At 58.6% G+C, this 27,332-nt stretch overlaps 4 protein-coding genes across 7 annotated transcripts in view; 3 read left to right on the forward strand and 1 right to left on the reverse strand.

Moving 5' to 3' along the window:
* Positions 1–570: 570 nt before the first annotated feature.
* LOC103817128 (acylamino-acid-releasing enzyme-like) lies at positions 571–5,207 on the forward strand. Its single transcript, XM_009091229.4, has 22 exons — positions 571–658; positions 1,220–1,349; positions 1,452–1,578; positions 1,654–1,747; positions 1,841–1,916; positions 1,991–2,154; positions 2,227–2,364; positions 2,453–2,544; positions 2,657–2,697; positions 2,777–2,898; positions 3,061–3,121; positions 3,190–3,287; positions 3,364–3,415; positions 3,499–3,587; positions 3,696–3,834; positions 3,911–3,994; positions 4,068–4,148; positions 4,244–4,332; positions 4,439–4,629; positions 4,707–4,809; positions 4,883–4,989; positions 5,058–5,207. The coding sequence occupies exons 1-22, from the start codon at positions 647–649 to the stop codon at positions 5,161–5,163; spliced, it is 2,196 nt and encodes a 731-aa protein (XP_009089477.3). The 5' UTR covers positions 571–646; the 3' UTR covers positions 5,164–5,207.
* Positions 5,208–5,358: 151 nt separating this feature from the next.
* On the forward strand, positions 5,359–9,991 carry LOC103817126 (acylamino-acid-releasing enzyme). The gene is given in 22 exon segments (XM_050979495.1): positions 5,359–5,454; positions 5,457–5,513; positions 5,592–5,736; positions 5,809–5,938; positions 6,038–6,119; positions 6,214–6,289; positions 6,420–6,562; positions 6,764–6,901; positions 6,975–7,066; positions 7,158–7,198; positions 7,264–7,385; positions 7,557–7,617; positions 7,728–7,822; positions 7,906–7,957; positions 8,028–8,116; positions 8,310–8,451; positions 8,582–8,659; positions 8,732–8,812; positions 8,889–9,266; positions 9,340–9,442; positions 9,516–9,622; positions 9,704–9,991. Coding segments are annotated over 22 exon segments (2,532 nt in total). The 3' UTR covers positions 9,928–9,991.
* Positions 9,992–9,998: 7 nt separating this feature from the next.
* Positions 9,999–14,675, reverse strand: MST1 (macrophage stimulating 1). Of its 2 annotated transcripts, none has more exons than XM_050979493.1 (18): positions 14,547–14,675; positions 13,994–14,135; positions 13,724–13,836; positions 13,479–13,593; positions 13,133–13,269; positions 12,937–13,057; positions 12,720–12,838; positions 12,460–12,622; positions 12,248–12,378; positions 12,063–12,165; positions 11,813–11,949; positions 11,656–11,691; positions 11,462–11,573; positions 11,314–11,391; positions 11,102–11,248; positions 10,914–11,020; positions 10,304–10,443; positions 9,999–10,223 (listed from the first exon to the last, which is right to left on the reverse strand). In XM_050979493.1, exons 1-18 carry the CDS (start codon positions 14,596–14,598, stop codon positions 10,062–10,064), a joined length of 2,115 nt encoding a protein of 704 aa, XP_050835450.1. In that variant the 5' UTR covers positions 14,599–14,675; the 3' UTR covers positions 9,999–10,061. The 2 variants fall into 2 exon arrangements, with proteins under 2 accessions (XP_050835450.1, XP_009089245.2); XM_009090997.4 differs by having other exon boundaries at positions 12,460–12,625.
* Positions 14,676–15,254: 579 nt separating this feature from the next.
* Positions 15,255–27,332, forward strand: part of DAG1 (dystroglycan 1) — a 50,037-nt gene continuing 37,959 nt past the window's right edge. The window contains exon 1 of one of the 3 annotated variants that reach the window (XM_030227963.2): positions 15,255–15,321. The gene's annotated coding sequence lies outside the window, so the exon portion shown is untranslated. Of the gene's footprint in view, positions 15,322–15,705; positions 15,842–23,058; positions 23,078–27,332 lie in introns of those variants that run through there. The other 2 variants (XM_009090996.4, XM_018914968.3) reach the window with 2 other exon arrangements.

The following is a 27,332-nucleotide window of genomic DNA, read 5'->3' on the forward strand; positions in this document are numbered from 1 at the left end:
GGACCCCTGCCATGGTGGGGGTGGCTAGAATGGGTCTGGTTGTCACCAAGCACTGTTGAGCTCTGCCACTCACGGCTGGGCTGCGGGATAGGGAGGCCCTCTGGCAATCAAGGACTCGATCTCACCTGCCTGGCCAGGATGCTGGGTCTGGTGGGCTCCCAAGGGCCCAATCCCCGTTGTCAGGGCTGCTGCGGCCACCAGTGACTCAATCCCACCCCTCTGAGCAGGCAGCTCAGTCCCATGGGCCCCCGATGGCCCTTTACTCCCCAGCCAGGCTGCTGGGCTGGGGATCCCTGTGCCTTTCAAGAGTCCGATCCACCCGGTCCTGCACATAGAGCCCCTGTTCTGCAGCCACTCGGTGGGCAAACCATCCCGGGGCGATCCAGAGGCTGCGGGGCCGTAGTCTGTCCCCCGGCTGCCGCCTCACACGGCTCAGCGGGCGATCGGTGGCAGGGACGGCCGCCGGGACACTTCGGGAGCGCAGGGAACCCCCCCTGCCTGCGGCTGCAGCGCCGCCCGTGCCCACCTGGGGGCGCCTCGAAGCGGGAGGCGGCCCGAGAGCCGCAGCCAATGGGAAGTGCCGCAGGTGGGAGGCCCCGCCCCATCCCGGAAGTGCTGACCTGCCCCCGCCCCCCGTCGCGAGGACATGGAGCCGCCGGTGAGGGAATGGGGGGAGTGACGTCAGAGCCCCGGGACCCCCCCGCGCCTTTCGGTCCCGCTGCCCCTCTCGTCCCTTTCCCGAGAGTCCTGTCCCGCACCGCCCCCCGCTAGCCTGGCACCCCCCGACCCCGCTGCTCCGCTGACTCTCCGGCTCGGGAACTGCCCCGGTATCCTTCCACTTCCTCCACAGACCCCAATTGCTGCAGGACCTTCCTGGGCCCCCCTTCACCCCAGGACCTGCACTCAGGATCCTGGTAGCCACGGGTACCCCGGTAACTGTCCCAGTACCCTCCTGGTCTCGGTTATGTACCCCAGGATGTGCTCTCCAGTGCCCTCCTGGTCCCTGGTACACCAGTAGGGTCCTGGCTCTGCACCCCCGCTACTGCCCCAGTCCTGCACTACTCTCCTCCCCCCATGTACCCCAGCTCTTCAAGCGCTGCCCCCAGTACCCCCCACAATTCCCCGCCGTCTATACTGGAGCTCCAGGAAGTGCCCCTGTGCCCCATGACTCCCCGGACCGTGTCCCCCTCCCCTCCCGCCACCGCGGCGTGTCCCGCAGGTACAGCCACGTGCGGAGGAGCTGTCGGAGCTGTACCGAGAGCTGAGCCAGCACCCGGGGCTCAGCACCGCCTGCCTCGGCCCCGACCTCACCACCCAGTACGGGGGCAAGTACTGCAGCCTCTACACCGGTACGGCCATGGGGAGGACTGGGCGGGGGGGAAGGAGGGATCCGGGGAGTCCTTGCCTGCCTGGTGAGGATGCAGCTGGTGTCCTCACCTTGCTCCCCGCAGAGTGGTCGCAGCGAGACCTGGCAAGGGCTGAGAACATCAAGTTCTGCCGTCAGTACCTCATCTTCCACGATGGAGCCTCCATTGTCTACTCGGCGCCCGCTGGCACCTGCTCTGAGATCAAGGACGAGTAAGTCCCATCCCGCCCTCCCGCACGTGGTCCTCAGGGAAGCGATAAGATGGGCACTCACCCACTCACCCACAGGCTGCTGAGCCGGGAGTCCCCCAGTGGGATGCTGAAGGCTGTCCTGCGCAAGGTCCCTGGCAAGGAGAAGGAGAAAGAGAAGCAGTTCCTGGAGGTGAGGAGGGTTTGAGGGAAAATGGATATTCACTGGGGTTCGGGGCTGGAACCACACTGTGTCTTGGGACTGCCCTGGTATCTCTGTCCCCAGGTCTGGGATCAGAACCGGAAGGTGAAGAGTATTGACCTGACAGCACTGGACAAGCATGGCAGTGTCTATGATGATGGTGAGGGGCTGGGGGATGCCAGGGACTGTGGGTTTTCGGGGGACAGGGTGGCCAATGCTGACCTGCCCCCGCAGACCAGTTTGGGTGCCTTGCCTGGTCTCACTCGGAGACCCACCTGCTCTATGTGGCGGAGAAGAAGCGTCCCAAGGCCGAGTCCTTCTTCCAGAGCAAAGCCCCTGAGCTGGGCACCTCTGATGAGGACACAGGGCACCCCAAGAAGGAGGATGCACCCGTTAAGGTGGGGTCTCCCCACCCTGGGTCAGCTGGGGGCTGGCTGTGTGGCTGTGGGGCTGACCATACTGTGCCACAGGGTGAGCAGTTCGTGTACCATGAGGACTGGGGGGAGACACTGAGCACCCGCAGTGTGCCCGTCCTCTGCGTCCTGGACATCGAGGGCAACAGCATCTCGGTGCTGGAGGGCATCCCAGAGCACCTTTCTCCTGGCCAGGTCAGGATGGGGAGCTGCAGGGAACCAGACAAGGGAAGTTTCAGGAACCAATAGCATTTTGAGTTGATTATCTCCCCTCTCCCCACAGGCTTTCTGGGCACCTGAGGACACCGGTGTGGTGTTTGTGGGCTGGTGGCACGACCCCTTCCGCCTGGGGCTGCGGCACTGCACAAACCGCCGGTGAGTCCCTGCAGGGCACTCCACATCCTAGCCCTGCTGGTAGGACCCTGCAGGGCACCAACCCCACAGCCTGGCCCCCTGACCCCCCTGTGACACCTCTCTGTGCTGGCAGGTCAGCGCTCTTCTACGTGGACCTGACGGGCGGGAGATGCGGTAGGCAGTGCACGCCCTGATCCTGCTGGTGCCCTGGCTCCCCTCACCATCCCCTCACCATCCCCTCATGCCCATGCAGAGCTGCTCTCTGAGGACACCAGGGCCGTGTGGTCACCGCGACTCAGCCCTGATGGCTGCCGCATCATCTACCTGGAGAACAATGTCCTGGGCCCCCACCAGCAGTGCAGCCAACTCCGCATGGTGAGCAGCACCAGGGGGACACTGGCAGGCACCAGGAAGGTGCCAGGGTGCCCATGCTAGGGTGGGGCTGGCAGGAGGGCAGTGGTGTCCCCTCCTTGGGCTGCAGTGGGGACAGGCAGGCTGAGACCCTGCAAAACTTGCCCAATGCCATGTCTCCTGCAGTATGACTGGTACACCAAGCACACCAGCACGGTGCTGGAGGCCGTGCCACGGCAGGCATGGGGTGAGTACAGCTCTGGGGGTGTTGGGGGAGACTCAGGGGCATGCTGAGTACCACCACTCTGATCACAGGTGCCTTCCCGGGAATCTACTGTGGCGGACTGCCAGGGATGTGCTGGGCGGCCGACAGCCGCAGGATCCTGCTGGACACAGCCCAGCGCAGCCAGCAGGTGAGGGGGTGGTGGGGGACACAGCGGGGGCCTGGCTGGCTCAGGGCTCCACTGGACTCTGCCCTCATGCCCCTAGGATGTGTTCGTGGTGGACACAGCAACAGGCACCACAACTTCGCTGACAGCTGGTGAGTGACAGGGCAATGGGGCCATGCTGGTGCCAGGGGTGAGGAGAGGGTCGCACCTGCAGGTCTGACCCCTTCCTCCCCAGATTCTCCCCAAGGAAGCTGGTCTGTCCTCACCATCGACCGGGACCTCTTGGTGGCCAGGTTTTCCACCCCTAGCTGCCCCCCCATGTTGGTAAAGTCATGTCCCCAGTGTCCACCAGCCCTTTGGCATGGGCACTGACCCCTCTTCCCAGTGCCCACCAGCCCCTTGGCGTGGGCACTGACCCCTCTCCCTGCACAGAAAGTGGCAGTTCTGCCCGCCGCCGGCCGTGAGGCACAGACACAGTGGATCTGCCTGCAGGACGCCCCCGCTGTGCCTGGCATCAGCTGGGGCATCCGCACCCTGCAGCCCCCGCCAGAGCAGGAGCATCCCCAGTACAGTGAGTGCCCAAGGTGGGGTCAGGCTGTGCTCCACCATCCTCACTGCTCCCTGACACTCCCTCCCTGCCTCCACAGGGGGCCTGGACTTTGATGCCATCCTGATGCGCCCAAGCGAGGGTCCCGCTGGCCAGAAGCCCCCCTTGGTCGTGATGCCCCATGGTAAGAGCTTGTCTCCACCCCACTGTACCCCAGCCAGGCAGTGTCACTCCCCTTTTGCTTTTGCCATTTGCAGGTGGTCCTCACTCCGTCTTCACGGCCGGGTGGATGCTGTACCCTGCGGCACTGTGCCGTGTGGGCTTTGCCGTGCTGCTGGGTGAGTGACACCAGGGCGCTGGTGACACAGCACCCATGGAGGGGCAGGGTGGGGGGCATGAAGGAGGAAGGGTTCTGACACTACTCCCCACTTAGTGAATTACCGTGGCTCGCTGGGCTTCGGCCAGGACAGCGTGGCCTCCCTGCCAGGCAACGTGGGCACACAGGACGTACACGATGTGCAGGTATGGGGTGCCTGGCACGTGGTCCTGGGGCACTGTGTGCTCCTGCAGGTGCCCTGAGAAGGGAAGGTGGGGCTGCCTGCTTAGTGGGTGTTCCCCATGGTGGCAGCTCTGTGTGGAGCGGGTGCTGCAGGAGGAGATGCTGGATGCTAGCCGTGTGGCACTGGTCGGTGGCTCGCATGGGGGCTTCCTGGCATGCCACCTCATCGGGCAGTTCCCTGACACCTACCACGCCTGCGTGGTCCGCAACCCCGTGGTGAACATTGCCTCCATGGTGACCACCACTGACATCCCGGACTGGTGAGTACTGCTACCCCAGCTTCCCAGGCTCCTTGCCATCCCGGCCACACACATGTCCCCAACTGTCTTGCTCACAGGTGCCTGACAGAGACAGGGCTGCCCTACATACCTGATGCCCTGCCAGACCCAGCCCAGTGGACAGAGATGCTGCACAAGTCACCCATACGCTATGTGGACCAGGTATGTCACTGTCCCCATCCCTTTCCCTGTCCCCAACAGTAGTGCCAGTGCTGAGGCTATGCTGCTCCTGCAGGTCCGTACACCCGTGTTGCTGATGCTGGGGGAGGATGACCGGCGTGTGCCCCCCAAGCAGGGTCTGGAGTATTACCGTGCCCTCAAGGCCCGGGGGGTGCCCACACGGTGAGTGGGGTGCTGAGAGCTTGAGCTGTGGGGTGCAGACACAGCACTAATCCCTGTTTCGCCTCCAGGCTGCTCTGGTACCCAGGGAACAACCATGCGTTGGCTGGTGTCGAAGCCGAAGCTGATGGTTTCATGAACATGGCGCTGTGGCTGCTCAAGCACCTGCAGTGCTAAGCTGTCCCCTGCTCCTGACCCCTAATAAATGATGTAGTTCAGCACTCCAGTGTCTCTGGTGGTAGTGCTGGTACCAGTGTCATTTCCACTCCTGGAGCTCCAGGAGCTGGTGGCCACTGGACCTTTCCGCTGCCGGGATGTGCGGCTGTGCCATGGGGATGTGTTGGGCCATGGGAAGGGTGACCCTGCCTGGCCATGCGGGGCAGCGGGGAGCGGCTGGAGGGCTGGCACCGGCCGGGCGCTGCCGCCGGGCTGCTCCCACCTGCTTTGGCAGCTGTCCCACTGCGGGCGGCAGGCCCGGCCCGGCAGAGAACAGCCCCATGGCCACAGCGACCGAGAAGGGTGTGGAGGTGGGCCGGGGGGCTCAGGGGAACTGTGTGGGTGCGCACAGCCCAGCTTCGAGCCGGGGGCATGGGCAGGGGGGTGAGCTTACCCCCGACCTGCATGTCCCTTCCCTTATGCAGGCGGCCCACGGCCCCGCTGCCTGCTACCGGGAGCTGAGCCGGTTCCCTGCCGTCACCCGTGCCGCCCTCAGGGCCGCGGCTGGGGGCCAGACCTTCCTGCTCTACACCGGTGAGTGGCGGGCTCGGCCACCCCCGCGCCTCTGTCCCGGTGTGAGCGGGCGCTGACGGTCCCGTCCCTCAGAGTGCAGCCGCCCCGACCTGGCCCGCCGGCGGCTCCTGCGCTTCGGCCGCCACTACAGCCTGCAGCGCACAGCCGGCCGCCAGGGCCTCGCCGTCAGCCGAACCGCGCTCAGCACCGAGATCCACAACCAGTAGGGCACGGGCGGGTGCGGGATGGGGCAATGTGTCTGTGCCGCGGCCGGTGCCCACAGCGCACGGCCCGCCGCAGCCGCCGCCCCTCCCGCCCTCAGGCTCCTCAGCCAGGACTCGCCCACGGGCCAGCGCCGCGCCGCGCTCAAACGCTGCCCGCCACAGGGCCGCGAGCTGCTGGAGGTAACGCGGCTGTGCCCGTCGCTCCCTGGGGCGGCCGGAGTGCCAGGGCAGGGCGGTGGGCACCGTGTACATCGTGTGCCGCCCGTCCCCCCAGGTGTGGGACAGCGAGGGATGCAGCCACAGCGTGGATCTCACTGCGCTGGGGAAGCATGGGGACGTCTACACGGAGGGTAGGGCCCCTTCCCCATGGTCCCCACCCACAACAGGGGTGAGGTTGGCATGGCCAGCAGCCCTGGTGGCCACCTGCTGCCCAGCTGTGCCTGTGTCAGGCTGGGCTTTGGCATTCCTTTGCCATGCCAGGGCCTTTTGCCTGCCTGGCCTGGTCACACTCAGAGACACGGCTCCTCTATGTGGCTGAGAAGATCCGGCCGAAAGCACAGCCCCCCTGTCCCTGGGATGTGCCAGGGGCAGCCTGGCCAGCAGCAGAGCATGAGGATGAGGAGGTAGGTGCCCCATGAGTGTGTTCAGTGTACTCCCAAGCAGGCCATGCCCACTGTGAGTGTGGCACAAGCCCCTTGGGCACACCAGGCACCCCCTCAACATGCTGTGCACCCCATGAGTGTGCCGTACATCCATGAGTGTGTCATGGACAGAACTGCATGCCTGGGGCCACCGGCCATGGGGCTGATGGGTCTGTGCCACAGGGCAAGCAGTTTGTGTACCACGAGGACTGGGGGGAAGCCCTGAGCACACGCAGTGTGCCAGTCCTCTGCGTCCTGGACCTGCAGGGCCTCAACCTGTCAGTGCTGGAGGGAGTCCCAGAGCACCTCTCCCCTGGCCAGGTCAGGATGGGGTGCAGGGAGCGCCCCAGGGGACCCAGCCTGGGGCTGTGGGATAAGCCTGACTGTCACACAGGCCCTGTGGTCCCCGGATGACCGTGGTGTGGTGTTTGTGGGCTGGTGGCACAAGCCCTTCCGCCTGGGGCTGAACGCCTGCTCCAACAGGAGGTGGGTCCCAGCCAGCAACCAGCACCATGCCAGGATGCTCATGTAGTATCAGCATAGTGGGGGTCCAACCTGACTCACTCTTTCCTCCCAGGTCAGGGATTTTCTACTTGGACCTGGTCAGCGGGTGCTGTGGTGAGTGCTGGGGTGCTGGGGGGTGCCTAGGCATCCCTGGGATGCTGACCCCTTGCTGCCCACAGAGCTGCTGTCAGCAGAGAATGGTTCTGTCTGCTCCCCCCGGCTGAGCCCTGATGGCCAGCATCTGCTCTACCTGGAAGGGGCCGTGGGGGGGCCCCACCGGCAGTGTCTGCGACTGCGCATGGTGAGTTGGGCTTCACGAGCACCAGGCATGGCTGTGACACCCGGGCACTGTGCTGGCAGCACAAGGTGGCACAGCCTCTTGCAGTGCCTGGCTGGGGTGGGGGTGTCCCCAAGCCTCCCTTCCTCAGTTTCCCCTGGCATGGGTCCATCCCTGAGCACTAGCTCTCCCCAGCTCACCTGGCAGACAAAGCAGACGGTGACAGTGCTCGACGTGGTTCAGGAGCCCACAGAGGGTGAGCAAGGCATGGTGGGCAGAGCTGGGTTCTGATGGGGGGCTGGTGCCAGCCCCTGCCAGGTGCCCATGACCCTGGCTCACCAGCCCAGTGCTCTGCCCCACTTGCAGCCTTCGCCGGGCTCTATGCAGAGGTGCTGCCACAGCGGTGCTGGGCAGCTGACAGCCGGCGAGCCGTGCTGGGCACCCCTCAGCGGAGCCGCACCGTGAGTCCAGGGCATGGCAGGGCCAGGGACTTGACCCACACAGCCCGTGGTGACACCACTGCCTGTGCTCTGCACCCTCATAGGACCTGCTGCTCGTGGATACAGAGGCGTGCACCGTCACCAACCTCACAGCAGGTACATGGTACCGGCTACCTGTGGTGCTCTAGTGAGCAGCTGTGATCACCAACACGTGTTATGTCCCCAGGGTCATCTAAAGGGTGCTGGGAGCTGCTCACTCTCCAGTGGGACCTGCTGGTGGCCACCTGCTCAGCCCCCCACCATCCCCCCAGCCTGGTGAGCAGTGCCCTGGCACCATGTGGCACAGTGGGATATGGCACAGCAATGTGCAGCCAGGCCCAGCACAGTGGGGCACACGCCATCGTGTGGTCTGGCATAGGGAGGCATAGTGTGGTGTGGCACAGCTCGATCCGATATGGCACAGCCTTGTCACAGCACAGCCCCAGTGTCATCCATTGCCTGTGCCCAGGTGGTGGCCGTGCTGCCACCAGCAGGCCAAGAGCTGCCCCTTGGCTGGGTGCCAGTGGAGGACACCCCAACCATTCCTGGTGTCACCTGGAAGACCCTGACACTCCAGCCACCCTGCAGTGAGCAGGGCCCCGCTGCACAGGGTGAGCCCCTGGGGGCCCCTGCTGCACCTTGGTGCTGCCTGGGAGCCAGGAAGCCTCAGAATTTGCAGGGGGGCAGGGTACTGGGTGCCCAGGGTGGCGGCTGCTGAGTGGGACCCCTTCCCTGGCGCAGATACCCAGGCTTTTGAGGCCCTGCTGTTGAGCCCCTCAGATGGCACACCACCGCACCCCCTCATTGTGTGCCCCCATGGTGAGTGCAGGGACGGTGGGGACACCCTGGCAGTGCTGGTGGCAGCCCAGGTGATGCCCATGCTGGCCCCAGGTGGCCCCCATGCTGTCTTCGATGCCCGCTGGCGTCCGAGTATGGCTGCACTGTGCCAGCTGGGCTTCGCTGTGCTCCTGGGTGAGTGCTGGGGAGCTCGGGGACATGTGGCCCTGTGTCCCAGTGAGACATGGCACTGACGGACCTGTCTCCTCAGTGAACTATCGTGGCTCCCTGGGCTTTGGCCAGGCCAGCATCAGCTCCCTGCTTTCCCGTGTGGGTGAGCAGGATGTGGCAGACACCCAGGTGAGGGGTGCTGGGGGGGGATGCTGCTGGGAGGTGCTGGGGGGATGCTGCTGGGAGGATGCTGCTGGGTGCCAATGGTGGGTGCCCCATGGGTGCAGCTGGCAGTGGAGCAGGCACTGCACAGAGAGCCCCTGGACCCACACCGCCTGGCCCTGCTGGCTGGCTCCCATGGAGCCTTCATTGCCCTCCACCTCCTCACCCGTGAGCCTGAACGTTACCAAGCCTGTGCCCTGCGCAGCCCCGTCTCCAACCTGCCCGCACTACTGGGCACCTCTGACATCCCTGACTGGTGAGTGCCACCCCCATCCTGTGCCATGCCATGCCATGTCCCTGTGATAGCCACTTGTGTCTCTGTGCTGCAGGCGCTACACCTCCCTCGGGCTGCCCTACTCCTTTGATCGAGTGCCGTGTGCTGAGGATGTGGCCACCATGCTACTGCGCTCGCCCATCGCCCAGGCAGCCCAGGTAAGGCAGGGTCAGGATGGGTGTGGGGTGCCAGGTGTGGGGTGTCAGACACCCACTGAGGGCAGTGCTGCAGGTGCAGACACCAGTGTTGCTGTGCGTGGGCGCCCGGGACCGGCGCGTCAGCCCCACGCAGGCGCTGGAGCTATACCGGGTGCTGCGGGCCAGGGGTGTGCCAGCACGGTGAGTGGGGGTGCAGGTGGGAGTTGGGAGGGAGCTCTGGGTTGCTGGATGAGCATCTTCCCATCCTGTCCCTCCCCACAGGCTGCTGTGGTACCCAGAGGGTGGCCATGCACTGGCTGGTGTGGAGACAGAGGCTGATGTCTTCAAGAACTGTGCCCACTGGCTCCTCCAGCACCTGGGGCAGCCCAGGCAGGATGGGACAGGCCAGAACAGCCCCTAGTGCCCACAGTGGTCCTGGGCTATGCCAGCCCCAGGGTGACTGCTGGCCCTGGAGACCACACCAGGACCAGAGGCAGATGGAGTGAGTGTAACCAGGGGCGGGGATGTGGCTGAGGGTTTGGTGTTAAATAAATGTGAGACCTTCTGCAGTGCTGACTCCTGTGGCCAAGGCTGTGCCTTTATTGTGCAGTGGCAGCTGTGCCAGGCTGGGAATGCCAGCTCAACCCATCTTCATCACCTTGTAGATCCAGTCAACATAGAGGGAAACACGGATGAAGAGAGCGGGCAGGTCAGTGCGGGCACAGACACGGGAGGGGGTGATCACCCCCTCCAGCACCCAGCAGTCAGCGGTGAGGCAAGCCAATGGTCCGCCATAATCACCCTGCGGCACAAAGAGAGTGGTGTCACCCTGGTGCCAGCACCTTCCGCCACCTGGAGGTGGGTGTCCCGAGCCCAGCTCACCTCGCAGGCACCCACGCCGGCACGCAGTGGGGCAGTGCACAGCTCACTCTCCTTGAGGCGCCCCCGCAGCGCCCTGTTGCACTCGCTGTGGCCCAGCACTGGCAGCTGCGCCACATTCAGCACGCTGCTGTCAGCCGTGCCTGTGGGCAGAGGGCACAGGATGCGGCATCGTGCCGACAGGGATACAGGGGAATGGCATGGGCAGGGGATGCTGTAGGCAGGGAATGCATGGACAGGAGGATGGCATGGCAGTACACGTCATTGCAGGAGGATGTGGAAGGGAGATGTTGTGGAAGAGGGATGCCATGGACAGGGTGATACCAGTGGCAAGGGATGCTGCAGGCAGGGGGATGGGATGGGCAGGGGCAAGGGATGCTCTAGTCAGGGGGATGGAATGGGCAGGAAAATACCACGGAAGGGAGATGCTGTGAGCAGAGGTATGCCAGGGATCTGGGGGTTGCTGCAGGCAGGGGATAGTTCCAGTAAGGGATGCTGTGAGCGAGGAGATGCCATGGACATGGGGATGCTGTGGGCAGAGGGGATGGAATGGCTTTGGCAGGGGCTGTATTGAACAGGGAATTCCCCAGCAGGGGCTGCCTGTGGCAGGTACCTCTGGTTTCCCCCCAGCCGGCGATCTCACAGACAGTGCCCGCAGGCACAACATAGCGCTCGGGGGGCAGGCAGATCAGGGCCACACGCTTGGTCAGAGCAGCTGGCCTGTGGCAAGAGGGGCAGTGGGACACGGTGCCAGCCTGGCCAGCAGTGGAGCATGGCAGAGGCCAAGGCACAGCCACTCACCTTGCTAGCTTTAGCATCACCAGCTGGGACTCAGAGGGGCCGCAGAAAATCTGCACAATGGGGATGGTCTGTTGGTCAGGGTCCCCAGGGCCAGGGTCCTTGAAGAGCGTCCCCAGCTGCACCTCATAGCCCGTCAGGTCGGCATCGCTGTGGGACAGGGACATGAGGGCACAGAGGGGTCCCACCACCCCACGCCCCAGCCCCAGCCTTACCAGGAGAAGAAGCACTGGCGTGTGCTGATCACCCACTGCTCCTTCACCAGGGATCCCCCGCAGAAGTGCACACCAGCCCTGTGGGGACAGGGGGTGAGCTCTGGGGGGACACTGAGTACATGGCAATGCACGTGGGACACCCCCTCACCGGTTGCGGATGCTGACAGTCCAGGGTGAGTTGCCAGGCTGGCCACCAACGATGCGCCCCTTCTGCTGCAGCCTCTCCTCCCGCTGGCCACACTGCTCAAATGTAACTGCGTCTGTGGGAAGGGTGGGCATCAGCTGGGGCTGTACCAACAGCACCCACCCCAGGGTGCCCACCCAGGGCCCGTGGGCCACCACCTGTATTCTCCATGATGGAGGGCGCTGTGCTCCCAGCTGCAGAGAGAAAACAGAGGGTAGCACTGGCACAGGATCCAGCTACCCTGAGGGGACCAAAACTACTCTGTGTGTGGCCAAGGTCCCCTCTAGCTCTGCAGGGATGTGGGTAGGGGCTCACAACAGGGCTTGATGGCACAATAATCAAAGGGGGTACGAGGGTCCATGGTGTAGCACCAGGGGCCATGGCTGTCGTCATCAGGGTTGCGGCAGTAGTTCTCCTCCAGGTGTGCCTCAGGGTGGGTGGCAGGTGACATCCTGCCAGGAGGCAGTCACCATCACTGTCACCATCCCCATCCTCATCTCCAACCCCACCCCAATCCCATCTCCTTCCCCATCCATGTACCCACCACCTCCCCTGACACACTCACTGGGGCACGTGGGGTGTCTGGGCAGCCCAGGGCTGGCAGGTGATTCCCTTGCGGGTCTTGCTGATGTGGCCATGGTAGTGCTTGCCGTGGCCATGGTAGCACTCTGGAGACAGACAGGGAGGGCTGGCATCCCTCACAGGGGCACCAGGGTGGGCACCCAGGGACAGGTGCCTGGGGTGGCTCACCTTGGGCATCCTGCTCATCAGGGCAGCGGCGGATGTGGAAGCAGAAGGCGATGCGGACAGTGGGGCGGGAGGTGAAGCACCACGGCGCCTCTGATCCGTCGGGGTTGCGGCAGTAGTTCTCCTGCAGGTCCCTGGAGGAGGGGCCGCATGGTTGTCCCCCCCATGGGTGCTGCCCAGCACCACCCTCCTGGGGTGCACAGCCATACTCTTACTTGCACGGGTACTTCTCAGGCACGAAGTGGTGTTTATGGGGCACCTGGGAGTCCCATCGCTGGCAGGGGATCCCCGACACGGTAACATTCACTCGGCCACGGTAACCTTCACCCTTGCCCCTGAAGCAGCCATTGGTGACGTTGACGGGCCGTGGGCGTTTTTCTGCTTGTGTGGCCAGAGAGAGGGGCAGAGTAGCACAGTCAGAGGTGGCACCCAGGACCCTCAGGCCCAGCTGTGCACGATGCTGGTGGGGACTTACTGCAGATGCGGATGCGGCAGTATTCGCGCTCCCTCTCGGGGTCGGTGGTGTAGCACCAGGGCCGCTCGGAGCTGTCAGGGTTGCGGCAGTAGTTGTCATCTAGCCCCTTGTCAGGGTACCTGGGCCAGAGACAGGGAGCAGCAGTTGAGGTGGCACCATCACCCCAGCACCTGGCACTCAACGAGGGCAATGCACTGCTGGGAACTGGGGCTAGTACTTGTTGGGGTGGTAGGGGTGTTTGTGTGGGTGCTGCAGGTCCCAGCGCTGGCACTCTGTCCCTGATTCGGTGTGGTCCACGGTGCCACGGTAATCCTCACCATTGCAGGTCATGCAGACAGCTGCCAACAACTACAGGGCTCAGTGTGGGGGAAACATGGAGCACAGGGTGATTGATCCTGGGATGTGGCACTCACCATCCTCACACTTCTTTATGCCGCAGTTCTGGTGCCGGACATTGGGATCAACAGTGTAACACCATGGGCCCCGCTTGTCCCGGTCAGGGTTTCGGCAGTAATTCTCCTCCAGCCCATTGCGAGGGGATGGCAGAAACCTGCTGGCAGCAGAGTGGGTAGGAGGGCTGACAGGAATCCTTTGCCCTGGAGTGGGCACAGCAAGGATGATGCGCTACCCCTGTCAGTGCCATTGTCCCCAAGCTGTCCCCATTGCTCCTGTGCTATCCTGCACTGCTCCCACCCTGTTTCCCATTGCCCCATGCTGTCCGGGGTACGTGCCACGGGACAGCCAGGGACACAGGGGCACCTGTGATCATGTGGTGTTGTGGCTTGCCAATGCTGGCAGTGCAGCCCCTTCTCCGTCGTGGCCCGTGTGCCGCGGTAGCCAGAGCCATCGCCCACGATGCAGTCCCGCAGGTAGTCTGAACAGAGCCAGGCACCTCTTCAGAGCCCCAGGGCCGGGTCAGGGCACATGGGCAATGAGGAGTCCTGTGCCAGGTGGCCTGTGCCCAGTCTGTGGTGTTCCCATGCTCACCCATGGCACCAGCCCACCTTTCTTCTGGTACAGGTCATAGCGGATGTTCTTCTGCAGCTGGATGCGGGGTGAGTGCTGGGTCCAGGGCAGCAGCTGGCACAACTGGCTCTGCTGGTCATGGTGGAAAGCCCTGGGAGGCACAGCGGGAGTCTGGCATGGCACCATGTGAAGCCAGGGCCCGCGGGACCTGGGTCACACATGTGAGCACCCAGTGTCCAAGTGCAGTGACCCAGTGCTGTGGCCCGTGCACTCCCATCTGCCCCGCGGTGGCAGCATGCCCTGCTCACCGGCAAGCCAGGCTGGTGGCACAGCGTTGGGCACACTGCTCCGCAGTGCCCTGCTGCGGCAGCGGTGGCGGTGAGTCCACAGGTACTGCCAGCAGCTCGGTGGCTCGCAGGCGCTGGAAGTCATTGAGGGGTGACCGGTGGCCTGGGGAGTGTGGCAAGAGCTCAGTGTGGCCATGGGGGCACAGCATGAGCACTGGGGCCCTGTGGAGTGTTGGATCCCTGCCGCATGGAGGAGGATATCCCTGTCCCATAGAGCCTGGGATCTCTCTGTTCCACAGAGCACGCGATCCGTGTCCCATGGAGGAGGGGAACACTGTCCTATGGAGCATGGGAACCATGTAATATGGAGCAGGGGATCCCTGTCCTATGTCCTGATCCACATGCCCAGGAGCAGGAGGGTCCCTGCCCTACATCACCCGCTGCTTCCGGCACCCTCCGTCTGCCGTGGGACAGGGCATGGCCTCCAGGCTCCCGGCCCGGCCGTCGGCCCTGCCTTGAGCCCCGCACTGCCCCGCGCCCTCCAGCCCCACGGCGACCCAGCCTGGGGCCCTACCTGAGCCCAGAGCCGCGGCCAGGGCGAGCAGGACCCCCAGCACGGGCTGCATGGCGGCGGCCCCACGTCCCCGGGAGCTCCGGGACGGCCCCGAGCAAATATTTGCGGTCGGGCTCGGGGCCAGGCAGGGCCGGGGTCACCCCGCGGCGGGCACGCGTGGGGCGGGGCGGGGACGGGGGCGAGGGCGGGACGGGGACAGGGGCGAGGGCGGGGTGGTGGAGGAAGAGGCGGGGCCTGATGCGGTGGGGCGGGGCCAGGCGGGCCCGGGGTCACTCCGGGGCGGGCACGTGCACGGCGGGGCGGGGCCTGAGCGGCGGGGCGGGTTCTGGCGGGGCCGGGGTCACCCCGCGAGGACCCGCGAGGGGCGTGGGCAAGGTCTGCGCACAGGGGGCGGGCCCGGAGCAGAGGGGACGGGTCCTGCGGCAGTGAGGCGGGGCCTGGGGACAGGGTGGGGCCCTGGAGGAGGGTCAGAGGGCGGGGCTGTGCGGCGGCCCCCACGGGAGCGGGCGGGGCTGTGGGGCGGGGCTATGGGGCGGGGTGTGGCCGCATGGGGCATCTTGGAGGGGCGGGGCGTAGGGGGGCGTGGCCGGCTCTGTAGCTGGGCGCCGATTGGCCGCGGCGCGCTCGTGCCGCCGGTTGCCAGGCGCCGCGCGCGCGCACCAGCCCCGCCCCCGTGGGGTACGTGCCCGCGCGGGGTCGCGCTCGCGCCGCGCCGCCCGCTCGGTGCGTCGGGGCCGCGGAGCCGGCGGGAGCGGGGCCGGGCCCGGCGTGCACGGTGAGAGCGGGGACGGAGGAACCGCGACCGGCCGGAGCGGGGCTGCGGCGGCACCTGCTGGGCCGTCCTGCCCTTGGCGGCGGGGAGCGGGGCTGGCGGCGGTGGCGCGGCCTGGGCAGAGGCGCGGCGGGCCCGGGCCTGGCGGAGAGCGGGCGGCGGGGTGGCTTTCCTGGCGCGGCGCCGCTTCAGCTCGGCGCGCCCTCCGCGGCCTGCGGGACCGGCCCCGTGCCGCCTTCCCGCCGGGCCTCGCTCCCTCCGCGCCGCTTTCTCGCCGCCGCCCTCGGCCCTGGGTGGGCGCTGCGCCCGAGAGTGCTCGGCGGGGCCGGGCGGGAGGCGGAGTGGGCCCGGGGTTTCAAGCGGCTGGGTCGGCCCGGGCTGTACCGGGTCAGTCTCGGGGCTTCGCCGGGAGAGGCCCAGGTGCTGTCGGTGGCGGCAGCCGGCTCCGGTTGTGACAAACCCCGTGTGGGCGTCCCGGGCTCTCCCCGCTCACCGGGACCGGCCCGGCGCCGTGGGAGCACAGGTGGGTGCCCAGGTAGCTGGCGGAGTTGTGTGTTCCTCAGGGACAGGTGGCTGTCCCAGCCAGGGGGCCGGGCAGCCTCTCGGCGCTGCCCCGCTGGAGCTCCCTGGGCCCCGCCGCTTCCCAGGGCTGACCTTGGCTCCGGGCACCGCGAGCGTGACTAACAGCAGAGGCTGTTCCGGGAGGGACAGAGCTGCCGGCTAACTTTATCTTCAGTCCCCAGTGCAGGTGACTGAAGGCAGGTTAGTGGTTCTACCGCCCAAAAAGGTCTAAATGGCAGATATTACTTGTGGTCTCCCTGGTTTCTTGGAAGCAACAGGCTGCAAAGTGGCTCACACAAGTTTCCAATGCCCATCAAGTCAACAGGCCTAGATTTACTGAGTTTTGCCACAGGTTTGAAGTTGTGGTTTTGGAGTGTAACTAGGTCCTGCTGCTCGGGGAGGAAGGTGTGGACAGGGGGATGTGGGACCTGACTGTAGGGATCGCTGTCACTCCCTGAGGTATATCTCCCTTGGTCCTGGAGTTTTGGCCTCCTAGGCTTGGGAGAACACCACTGGCGTTCACCTGTACAAAATGAGATTAAAATCTTCTTTTTGTGTTAAAAAAACCCAAGAATTTGCCTATTTTCTCTTAGCCCTTCCAGGCAGGAGCTTCTTTCTACCACCCATTTCTGTTACTTGGTTGACTGCTAATGCCTCTTGCCGTGTGAGTACTATTCTTAACAAAACTTGCTATTTAACTTTCCAAATGGAATGCTGTCTCATTCCACCTTTAGCTTTACAGATTCCTTTCCTCACTTTAGGAGTTTCTGATTCTTAGGTTTTTTCACACAGTCTCTGCTGCTATACCAAGCATCCTAAACCACTTATTCATTCTTCTCAATGCTTGTCATTGCACTCTTCTCTCCTAAATATAGGGTAGTATGCCAACAGAAGGAGCTTGAGAGCAGGCTGAAGTGCTGGGAACACCACTGTTTACTCAGAGGAGTAATCAGCAAAGCCTGGCTGATTCCAGGTCGCACTGGCTCCTTGCTGCAGCAGTTCAGGCTCACTTCTTTGGGAGCTGGCACAAATGCTCCAATAACTGGGAGATGTTGCTGACGGCACCAGCTGGCTTAGACATACCCATTTCTTTAAGCATTGTGTAAATAGAGTTGTAAATTGTGCTTAATTGTTGGCATCAGACCTGGGGAATCAGTCCGAATTTTGGGGCTGATAGCAGTAAAGGTGTTCTGCTCTCACTCTATACCAGTAAGTTTTGTATGTATGGGATTTGTTGACCCCAGCCACTTGCCTGCTGTTAGAAACACTGGTAACTTACCCACTCTGTTCTCCTCATGTCCCAGTGCGCACAGTGCTGAGCCAGCCACTCTTGGGAGGGAAGGAGGGCGTGTGACAGGCAGAGTGGGACCCTTTGCCAGCCCCAGCCGTGCAGCTCCTGATCAGAGCTGGCCCAGCACTCTGGCCGTGGCTTGTCTTCCATGGGCAGCTGCTCTGGAGGAATTCTGGCCTGCCTGTCCTGGGCAGAGCCATGCTCTGACAGCGAGGGGGTAGTGTTGGAGGGAGCCCTGCTGCATCCTGGCTTGTATGAGCGTGCCAGCAGACAGGCCTGGGAAGTGCTCTGGGGCTCTGCTCTAAGGACCAGTAGGCACTGAGGGTGAAGAGAACTGTGTGGTTGCAGCAGCTAGATCCTGGGGAAGTTTTCATGCTTTATTGTCTGCAGCTCAGGCATGAGGTGCAGTGTTGTCAACCTAGCAGAGAAGGTGTGATGGTTCTGCCCTGGCAGGAGTGGTGTTGCTCACCAGTAGGAATGGTGTCTCCTTGCCTTTTCCTTGTTCCTTGGAGAGACACATTGGCCTGGAGAGATATCTCCAAGGGTGTTGTGCCAGCCTGGGGAGGAACTCCAGCTGATGGAGTAAAGGTCTGCCTGTTCTGGGAGTAGCAGCTATCTGAAAAGTTTTGTGGGGATGATTTTGGGTGGTTTGTGCCTTTACTCCTGTTAGCTGAGGAATAGTACGGAGGAGTTAAGTCTAGTGATGATTAATTTGAGTGAGGAAAATGCAAACGCTGAATTCTTCTCAGGCAAACAGGGGTCATGTAAATAAATGCCTCTGGCATTCTTTGTGGTGCTTGCAGACTGTCTACCAATTACTTCTGGTCTCTTGCTGAATCAGTGGGAGGCTGTTGCTCCTTGAGCTCCGAGTACTTTGGCGGTGATTTGGGTGAAATACAAATAAACACAGTTGGATTGACCTAGTGTATCTGAGCTCTTGGTATGCTGAAAATGTTTGTTCTTAGAATGTTTGTGCAGTCTGGAGAGCTCTGTACCTTAAACCCAATTTGCTAAGGACTGTGACCATGCTTAAGCTGTGAAAAATAAAATATCAACCCGAAGAACCTGCGTTTTTGGGGTTTGTTCTGTGAGATTGAATTTGAGCAAACTACTAAGGTACTGCTGGATGAAAAGTTAATGTATTAACCTATGTGAACACTCTAGGTAGGTGCATATCCTAGCCTGGTGCCTTCTGTCTTTGTATCTCTCTGTGCTTATCTGTTGACTGAAACTGTCTCTGGTTCAGCTTTTCTGGGATAAAATTTTAGCTTGCCAGCAAGAAAGATGGTTGTATATGTTTGATGTTACCAGTATTTTTGTCAGTGGAATTTTCATGAGCATCTGAACTGATCTGCTGATGCAGCAGTGTCTGAAGGAGATGATCCAAGTCCCCATGTCAGTCAGGCCCTGTCCCTGTGCACTGCCTGAGCTGGTCACTTGGTGACCAGCAGAAAGCTCCCTGGCTCTTGGGCCTGGTTTCTGAGCTGTTCTGGGTGAGTGAGGTGGAGGAGATGGGACAAGGTGAGTGGCATGACTTTGATTGGAGTTGGGTGGACAGCAGGGGCCTCCTGTTTTCCTGAATGCCATGTCCTGCTCAAGGTCACATCAGTGCTGGTTTTTCAGAGCCTTGAGGCACCCTAGGAGATTCCCTGGAATCTCTGCCCACAGCAGCAGTGCAGCCTTGCAGGGTTCTTCCACGTCTGGGGTCCTCTCCCTGGACAATGTGTTGGGACCCAGGAGCCAGAGGGGGCTGCAGGGCTACCAAGTGCTCCCTTATCTCCTTACTGTGGCACTCTCCCCGGTCTGTGGAGAGCTCACAATGGCTGCCAAACCCCAAAACAATGGTGTTCAGCTCTGTGGCCTGTGGCTGTGTCACTGTCAGGCCATGCCAGTGTCAGTGGCACCATGCTGGTCTCAGGGTGAGGTAGCAGAGGGTTGTGTGGGAAGGCTGAGCTGGGTAAGCCTCACTGCCTTTGGAGCAGAGAGGTCAGACCCCAGACATGCCATTGTGGTGCCTGCAGTCATTTTGCTCAGCTGACCTGTTTTGTCCCTGGGTTAATTTTCTGCAGTTTAGTAACCTGGATTTTCCATGGAAGGGGCTTGTGAATCCCCACCAGGAGGAGTGCAGCTCAGCACTGCAGAGGGAAAAGAAGTGAAGCCCAGCCTGGAGGAGGAGGAGGAGGTGGGCATGGTCCCTGTGGTGGGTTAGATCAGGGCAAGTGGTCACCTCAGCCACCCTCATGTTTTGATGCTCTTAAAAGGGCCCTTCTCTTTCTCTGCTTTCAGCTGTGCCCTCTTGCCTCCTCCCAGGGGCCAGCTGTGGTGCTGAGCTAATGCATAGAGCAGTTGTTTCTGCTGATTTGGTGTAAAGTTGGTTTTTTTCAGCTTGATCCTTTATTCCCTTTGCAAGGGAAGGGTGTTGGACCGTCCTTGAAGGCAGGAAGCCATTGGATCAGCAGAGCTCTCCCTTTGTAATGGTGCTCTTGGCTATAACAGATATTTACTTTTTCAGGGTTGAGTTGTCCCCCATTTCACTGTCCTGCAGGTATCCTTTGGGCCTGGAGAGTGATTCTTGGTGGGATTCAAAGTACTGACTTTGACATGCAAGAGGGTGAGGCTTGGAAACAGCAATAAAATTTGTCCCAGCCCTGCTGAGTTCAGCTTTGTTTAGGGTTTTTCTTTAGAAAACCAGGCTTGCAGCCTCTTCTGACCTGTAAAAATGTATCTGAGCGAAGGTTTCCGCTCGTGAGTTCTCTTTTCTCACCTTGTGGTCTCACCACAGTGCTTTTGCCGTCACTGCAACCCCAATAAGAATATGGTGTGTCTTTCCTGCTGTACTTTCTGAGAAGGGCTCAATTCATACAGGGTTTCCATGGGCAGATTCTAAAATATTTTGTGTGCTGGTTTCTCTGAGCATTCCAGCAAACTGGCTCAGAAGCCCCTTCCTGCAGTCCTTGGTAGATACTGCTCGTTAGGGACCTGACAGGCAGCATTCCTGCCCTCCCTCCTCTGGGGTGGAGAGGTGGTTACAGAGAGGTTTCAGTTCAATCTCGTGTAGTTACAGGTCAGAGGAGTGCTGGATGTGTGTGCTGAATTCACATGGACTTCTCTCTTTTTTTGAACTAGACTGTGCATTTCGACTTCAGAAAGCTTAATCTTCTGTGAAGTATGTTCCTTAAGGGTGGGGATTAACATTCAGTAATTTTGATGAGAGTTTCCAGTAGCAGATATTGATCATTTTATATCAGTCCCAAAGGCTAGGGATCGATTTTTGGATGAGCTTGAGTGATGGTTTGAACCAGCAGTTTTCCACTGAAGTGTTGAATCATGACAGGTGATGTGAAAGTCTTGTGCCACTGTCACAATCTCAGATTGCAATGAGGGGACTGTGTGCTGCTGGTCCTTGCTAAGCTGGCCCTAATTGCCTCTTCCCTCTCACCCCCAAATGGATTCTCCCAGGCTCTGTGGGAAGCACATCTCTATCCAGAGCTTCCAGGACTTCCTTGTGTGCATGGCTTCTTTGGGACTTTTCAATTTCAGTGGAGAGGAACCAAGATCCCTGTCTGTAGTGCTTGGTTATTCAGCAGTCCAGGATACTGTACAGATTCCACTTTAATCAGGGTGGAAATAGTTGTGAGTTTTTCCAGTGTGAAGTTTTTTCTAAAGCGGCTCTTCAGTATTGGTCTGTAGCTGGGAGTTCCCTGTACAGCAAGAAGTTTCATCAGATCTTTTCTGAATGTTGCTGAGATGTGAGGTGTGACTTTTGTGTTGTGCCACTTGGGATTCCTGCAGGAAGGCTTTACACAGGTGTGGGCTTCTAGGTGGGGAATGAGAGGCATATTTGAGGCTGCAGTGATTCCCTGCTCATGTCCCTTAGGCTTTCTGCTTAGGTCTTGACCTCTGTGGAGTGTGAGCTCTCTGTGCTGTAGGAGCTGGTTCCTGCATGACAGACCATGCATGGTGTTTCCCCACCCCAAAGGAAATATTTCTAGTGGAATTTTTATGATACTGCCTGGGGGCCTACATTAAGGGGATAAAAGGTGGTTATTCTAAAACCATCTCTGAATTCAACTTCATAGGATCCTACCAGGAAGCTACACAGAATCAGTGTAGCTGTGTGTCTTTTTCTCTAAAAATGAGATTTCTGCCTCTTCAGATACAGGTAAAGGCTGGCTGGAGGCAAGGGTGGGACTATGCCAATTCCAAGGGAGAATCTTCTTCTAGTATTTTTCCTAAAATTCAAAACCTCCTCTGCCTATCTTCTGACATTGCTTGGCATCTTTCCTTTCTCCTACCGTAGCAAAAGCTGTAAGACATGTGGGAAAGTGTAATTGCAGAGGTACTGGCATCAGCTGAACTTAATGGGCACAAGCAACTCATAGAATTGATTTGTTTCATTAATTCTCCGTTTCAGTTCATTGAAAGCTTCTGCAGTGTGGTGTTTGTGCACAAATAGCTGTTGTATGGGATGTGTAAGTGGTCGTGCAAATTCTGCAGCATGGTCATAATGCAGATCTGCCCATCCTGAACGGGATAGAGCATCAGGAATGGGGCACTCAGCCTTATTTTAATGAGTGTCTGGGTCAGATCAGGTGTTTTTTAGGCTGGGCATTAACGTTTGTGTTGATGGCAGTAATGCTGAGTGACTGAACTGGTAATCTAGCATAAAGGTCTGTGCCATGGTGCTGTATGTGTTTCCATGGTATCAGTTCACTTCTCCAGGGTGAGCTGTGTGGCCAAAACATGAAACTTTGTGTCCTCTACCTGGGGAATTTTGTGCTTCCAGTGGTGTTTACAAAGCCAGTGCTCTGTGTTTGTCTGTGTGCCTTGTGTTGGTTGCTCTTTCAAGAAAGAGTTACTATATCTTAGAGTAAGATTTTGTTTGAATAGCAGGGGTCAGCCTCTGGGAAGGTAAGAAATTTGATCTGAGAATGACAATTGCTGAGATAAATACAAATCTTCAGAAATGTCCAGAGAAAACTAAAGCAATGTGTTGCAACAATACTGCATGCAAAGCCCATGAACCCTTGGCACTAAACTGTAAGAAAAGTGTAGGAATTGGGCTTTACAGCCTCATGAAAACTTTGTAGTCAAAGCTAACATGAAAAAGGGCTTCACTTGCTACTGGCAATGATGTAAAATTGTATATTGAGGGATTAAAGCTTTGAGAAGGCAGTGGTGCTCCCTGTGCAGTAATGGTGATAAACCAGGATAAAAGTTGTGTGCGATTCCGTGTACTGAATGTGGCAGAGGGAAGTACTCCGTGATTGCCATGGCTAATTTGGGTGTGAGAAGGTTTGCTTATTAAAGCCTCAGTCAGAGATGGATGAGCTCCTGCACTCTGGAAGCACTGTTCCAGCCTGTGATGTGGTTCAGTCCCCACCCTCCCCTCAAACCAGCGTCCCAGCACCGCTACCATTGCACTGCACACCCATTATTCCTGAAGACTGGAATGCCGACCCTCCTCTTGGTTCTGTGCTGCTCCACCAAAGCTCCTCCAATCTTTTAGTCATTGGGTCAGCTGGGAGTGGTCTGAGTGCTGCTTGCCTCCTCCTCCCCTTCCTTGTTTCCCTCTTGGAGCCGGGTCCTGCCGAGACAGGTGGGGCCATGCATCTCTCACACACCTCGGTGACTGCAGGTGGCTGTGTGAGCTCAGCCTGCTCTGGCAGTGGGCTGTGCCTGGCCCTGGGTGTCTCAGGGGAGAGGGGTCGTGGTGCTGTCCTGCCGTCACAGGAAGAAGCTGTTTCCTGCAGACCTCTGTGCTGCATCCTGGTGCTGTGTGCTTTGCTCCAGCGTGACCCAGCTCAGCAGCCTCCAGCCTTTTTCTCTTCCCTGAATGGCAGGCTCCTAAAGCCTCCCCTGGAGGTGCATAACTCGGTATAGGAAACTTAATCCTGCTGACTCCAGGTAAGCCTCTTCGCACTTTTTATGGATTTCTTACAGTCTGTTCACATGCTGGTTCAAAACCTTTGCCTTGATATGATGCTTCAGGAAATCCTTTGAGGCAGCTTCTCCCCTGTGCCACAAAGAAAGGCAGAGAACAGAGGAGGCAGTGAGATTTAGGGTTTGATTTTTTTTCTGAAGTTAAAATGAAGTCGAGATACTGCATACAGGGGCAGTTCTGAAGGCACGCCTTGGCCACACATACCTGTGTTTTGTGATGAGTTGGTCAGTTCACATCCTGCTGGAAGAGCAGTCTGCCACCAGCATGAGGGAAATCATCGAGAGCAAGGCTGGGTGCAGAGCTCTGTCCTGGGAGTGTCTTCTGGACTGGTGTGGTGCATGGCTTGGTCACTCCAGCTGGGAGCCCAGGAAAGATTGCTCCACATGCTGAAGTCCTCATTTCTGGTCATATATGGGAATTAAGGCTGGCTGAGCTGACTCCCTAGGCAAGTGTTTAGGGGTGAGATTCTTCTTTAAGCAGTGACTAAGATGATCATTATTAGTGAATTCTGCACAGCTGACTCTGAGCCCTGTTTGGGACCAGCAGTTGTAGGCTGTGCCAACTGGAAAAGGTCAGCTGAAGCCTGGAGCTGCCTGGGCACACAGTGAGGTGTCTGCTTTGGAGCAAGGAAGAGCCACCCTCAGCTTCAGTAGAAGCAGATGGCTCAGCTCTGCAGCCTGAGCCTGTCCAGGAGCAGACACCTTTCACTTCCCAGTGTCAGTGTCTACTCTGGTTCAAGGCAGGCACTGGCATGTACAGGAGTTTGTAAGCACATGGGTCTGCATCTCTAAAGAGCTTTTCTGCTCCAGTCTGGGAATGGAGGAAGAATCTTGATGGGAAACTTGGTAATGTAAATCTACTCTTAAAGAGCCTGAGGATCAGCTGAAGTGGCCAGTGTCTTCCTGCTTGGGCTTTGTGGCAGCAGCCATCTGAGCTGATTTGCAAAGCACTTTCAAAGGCAAACATTTGTCCTATTTACCTCCTCTCCTCAGTGGAAAGGAATTACCTGTGTCAGCAGAGCTGAGAAGTTGTTTTTTATTTCAGGCTTGGTGGGGAGGAGTTAAATTTGAACTCTTCTGGGTGTAGCTGAGGATCCTTCTGGAGCAGAAGCACAGCACAACATAGCAGCTCCCCATCGGCGTGGCGCTCCTGAATGGAAGCACAGCCCTTGGGGAGAATGGTGCTGCCTCAGGAGCTGATACTGCCAAGCATAATGCTCAAGGTTTTTACCTTCAGCTGGTCTCTTGGTCTCAACAGGTTGCCAGTGTAGAGGCTGGTGGTGCAGGAAAAGAGGTCTTGCAGCCGTGTCTTGTTCCATTTGTGGTTGCAGGCTTTAGAGCAGTCCATCGCCTAGAAAAGTCACATGAGAAAAGCATTTTGTGTATTTTTAGATGTCTTTTAAAGTGGCTTAGTGGCTGAAAAGAAACCTGCATCAGGTCACTGGCCTGCCTGCTGCAGTTTGCCCAGGAGTGCTCGAGCAGACTGTTAATGTGGAATGGATCCAGTCAGAGCCTCCTGCTCTGAGGGAATTGCTGTGCCTGCTACCAGGATGCAGCTGGCTGTGGGAGGTGACCGTAGCTCTCAGTGTGTGCTGCTCAGATGCTAGTTAGGACAATAGTGGGAAATGAATGGGACATGTCCAGCTGAACCCAGTTTAATTTCTCTTTATCTTTGGAATTGTCTGGGTTTTCCTTGGTGTCTTTTTGCAGTGCTCTTGCCTGGCACAGTTTGTTGCAGGGTCCAGACTTGGTGTGCTCAGCTTCTCAGTTGGTTTGAGCAGGTGCTGCTGGCAGAAGAAGTCCTGCCTTTCCCTTGTGAAAAGGAAAAGAGAAGTGGTCCTGCAGAGCCCACATCCAGTCTGGAGACTGACCAGATGGGAACTGGCCTCTTGTTTGTCTCTTGTTGCATTCCTTTAATGTGTGTCATTTCCCACATCCACTTCTCTGTGCTCTGTAACTCTTGTACCAGTACAAAGGGAAGAGAGGACTGGGATGGGAGAGGTGGAAATGCTTCCTTGGGCAGCTGCAATGATTAAAATGGTGATGTGGCTGCCTGTGTTGCTGCTGTGGGTCTTCAAGCAGGCTGGACCACATCTGCCCTGTGAGGAAGAGGCAGGGAGAAAGCTCAGCCGTTCCTCTCTCTACACATTTTCCAAGTCTTTGCCAACATGGGAGGATGCATACAGCTTGCAGGCCCCATGTTGCAGGATCCCTTGAGATCTTTTTGGGCCACTGAATAGGAGGAAGAGTTCACCGGTGTAGGAAGGAAGCATGATGCAGTGCACTGGAGGGTGGAAGTATGAGCTGACATCCTGGGGTGCACATGTGGGTGAGGTTATTGGTGTTTCAGATGATTGGTGGCTGGGCTGTCATACCACTGCCTACCAGATATGAAGAACATTTTTTCCATGAGTCCTTCTCTTTCAGAGTAAGCTGAAAGAATGGGAAGTAAATGCAAGTGAAGAGAGCAAGGAACTTGAGAGAAGCCTCCTCTAAAAGCAGTAATGTTTATGTAACAGCTAGCACCAAATATTCATATAAGATAAGCTGTGATTTTTACCTTGAAGCATCTGGTGAGGTGACCATTCAGTGACAGTGTGTAGGCAGGTGGTACAAGGGGCTGGAAAGCTGCAGGTTGCTCTCCTTGTTCTCTGAAACAATTTTGACCATAAATGATGGAAGTCTGTGTCTAACAAGAGGAGGAAGCAGCCAGACAATGTAAAACCTGGGAAACGTGTGTGGTTTTCCTTGTTTACTTGCTAGAGTGCTTAATAATGGAAATAAGTAACTGAGGGGAGACTATGTCTTTTCTATCTCTTGAAGCCTTTGGCTCAAGACAAGGTGCAAAAGTGATTTCATCAAGAGGTGGAAACTTCAGGGACTTGTGATCCAGACTCAGTAGATGCTGGCCTTCAATATGATGTGGGCATGGTTAAGAACATAATCTAAAGTACAAATGTTGAGCTTTTCAATGTGACCTGCTAAACTAAATTAGTGTTTAGCAAGAAATTTGTTATTCTTGTCCCTCTCACTTAAAATGAGGGGGGCTGTGCTAAGAGCTCTTTGGAGATGCCTCTGCATCTCACCCAAAGACCCAGATTGCTGCTTAATTTATGCCTCCTCAATTTGAGCCCAGGTTTCTGGAGATGAATTCTAGCAGTGACCCTGGAGCAAGAGCGGGGTGGTGGGTGTGGCTGGCGAAGGTGCTCCCTGTGGGTCCCCCAGAACCAGTGTCCTGCCTTGTGTTGTCTGGGCGGGGTTGGAAGCTGGTGTGTGCTCCTGGGCTGAGGCAGAGGGACAGCTGCATGTGCCACTGTCAGCGCTGCCTTGTAGGGACATGTGCCGGCTGTTTCTCAGAAGGCTCCTGGAGCTGGTGGCTCCACGCTGGGGACGTGCACGCCTGGCCTTTTCCCTGGGTGCCTTTTAGTGCCTGTATAAATACCAGCAAGCTTCAGATGCATTGCAAATTCTGGCCCTTTTTTTAAACCCAAGTCATAAATAGGTTGGTGCTCACTTGTGGGTCTGGCAGATCTGTCACTAGAAATGATGTAATGATTAAACTTGGCATCGTGACGGCTTTCCTGCCGAGCTTCCCTCCCAGGTCTTGCTTTTCTGTTCTCTTCACGAGCATCACAGGTGCCAGGTGAGATACATTTAGGCCCTGGAAAAAAGTTAATTTAGCAGAACTGGCTATGAACTGGCGTTTCTTAGGATGAGACAGACCAGCCACAGTCTGTCTTCTCCTTTTGATGCAGACACTGATTGTGCTTGCTCTGCTTCCCAGGGAGCCCGTCCCGGCTGCAGCACAGCTCTGCACTAGATTTTATAGTTACTGCTCTTTGGAAGAAGTGTCATTTAAAAAGTATCCAGCCAAGAAAGAGCACAAGATGTAATTCCAGTGACGTTTGTAGATTTTTTTTTTTTTGTTTGGATTTTTTTTCTCCAGAAGGACAGTGGTTTCTATTAAAGGGAATTGGCAGCGGCTGCCTTTAGCCCTGGGCGGGAGATGAGCTTTGAGGGTTCATCCCTTTGCTGCAGGGCCACGGTGGCTTTCTGAACTCCTCAAACAGTGCAAAGCTCAAATCAAGCCATTCCTTGCACATCTGATATTTTTGTAGTTAACCTGTGAAACTTTTGTGCACGAAGCAGAGGTCCTGGGAAGGTATGAGAAACAAGCTATTTTTACTCCATCACAAATAGGGCTTGGCATGTTTATTTT

Source organism: Serinus canaria, chromosome 12 (genome assembly GCF_022539315.1).
Source record: "Serinus canaria isolate serCan28SL12 chromosome 12, serCan2020, whole genome shotgun sequence".
NCBI lineage: Eukaryota > Metazoa > Chordata > Aves > Passeriformes > Fringillidae > Serinus > Serinus canaria.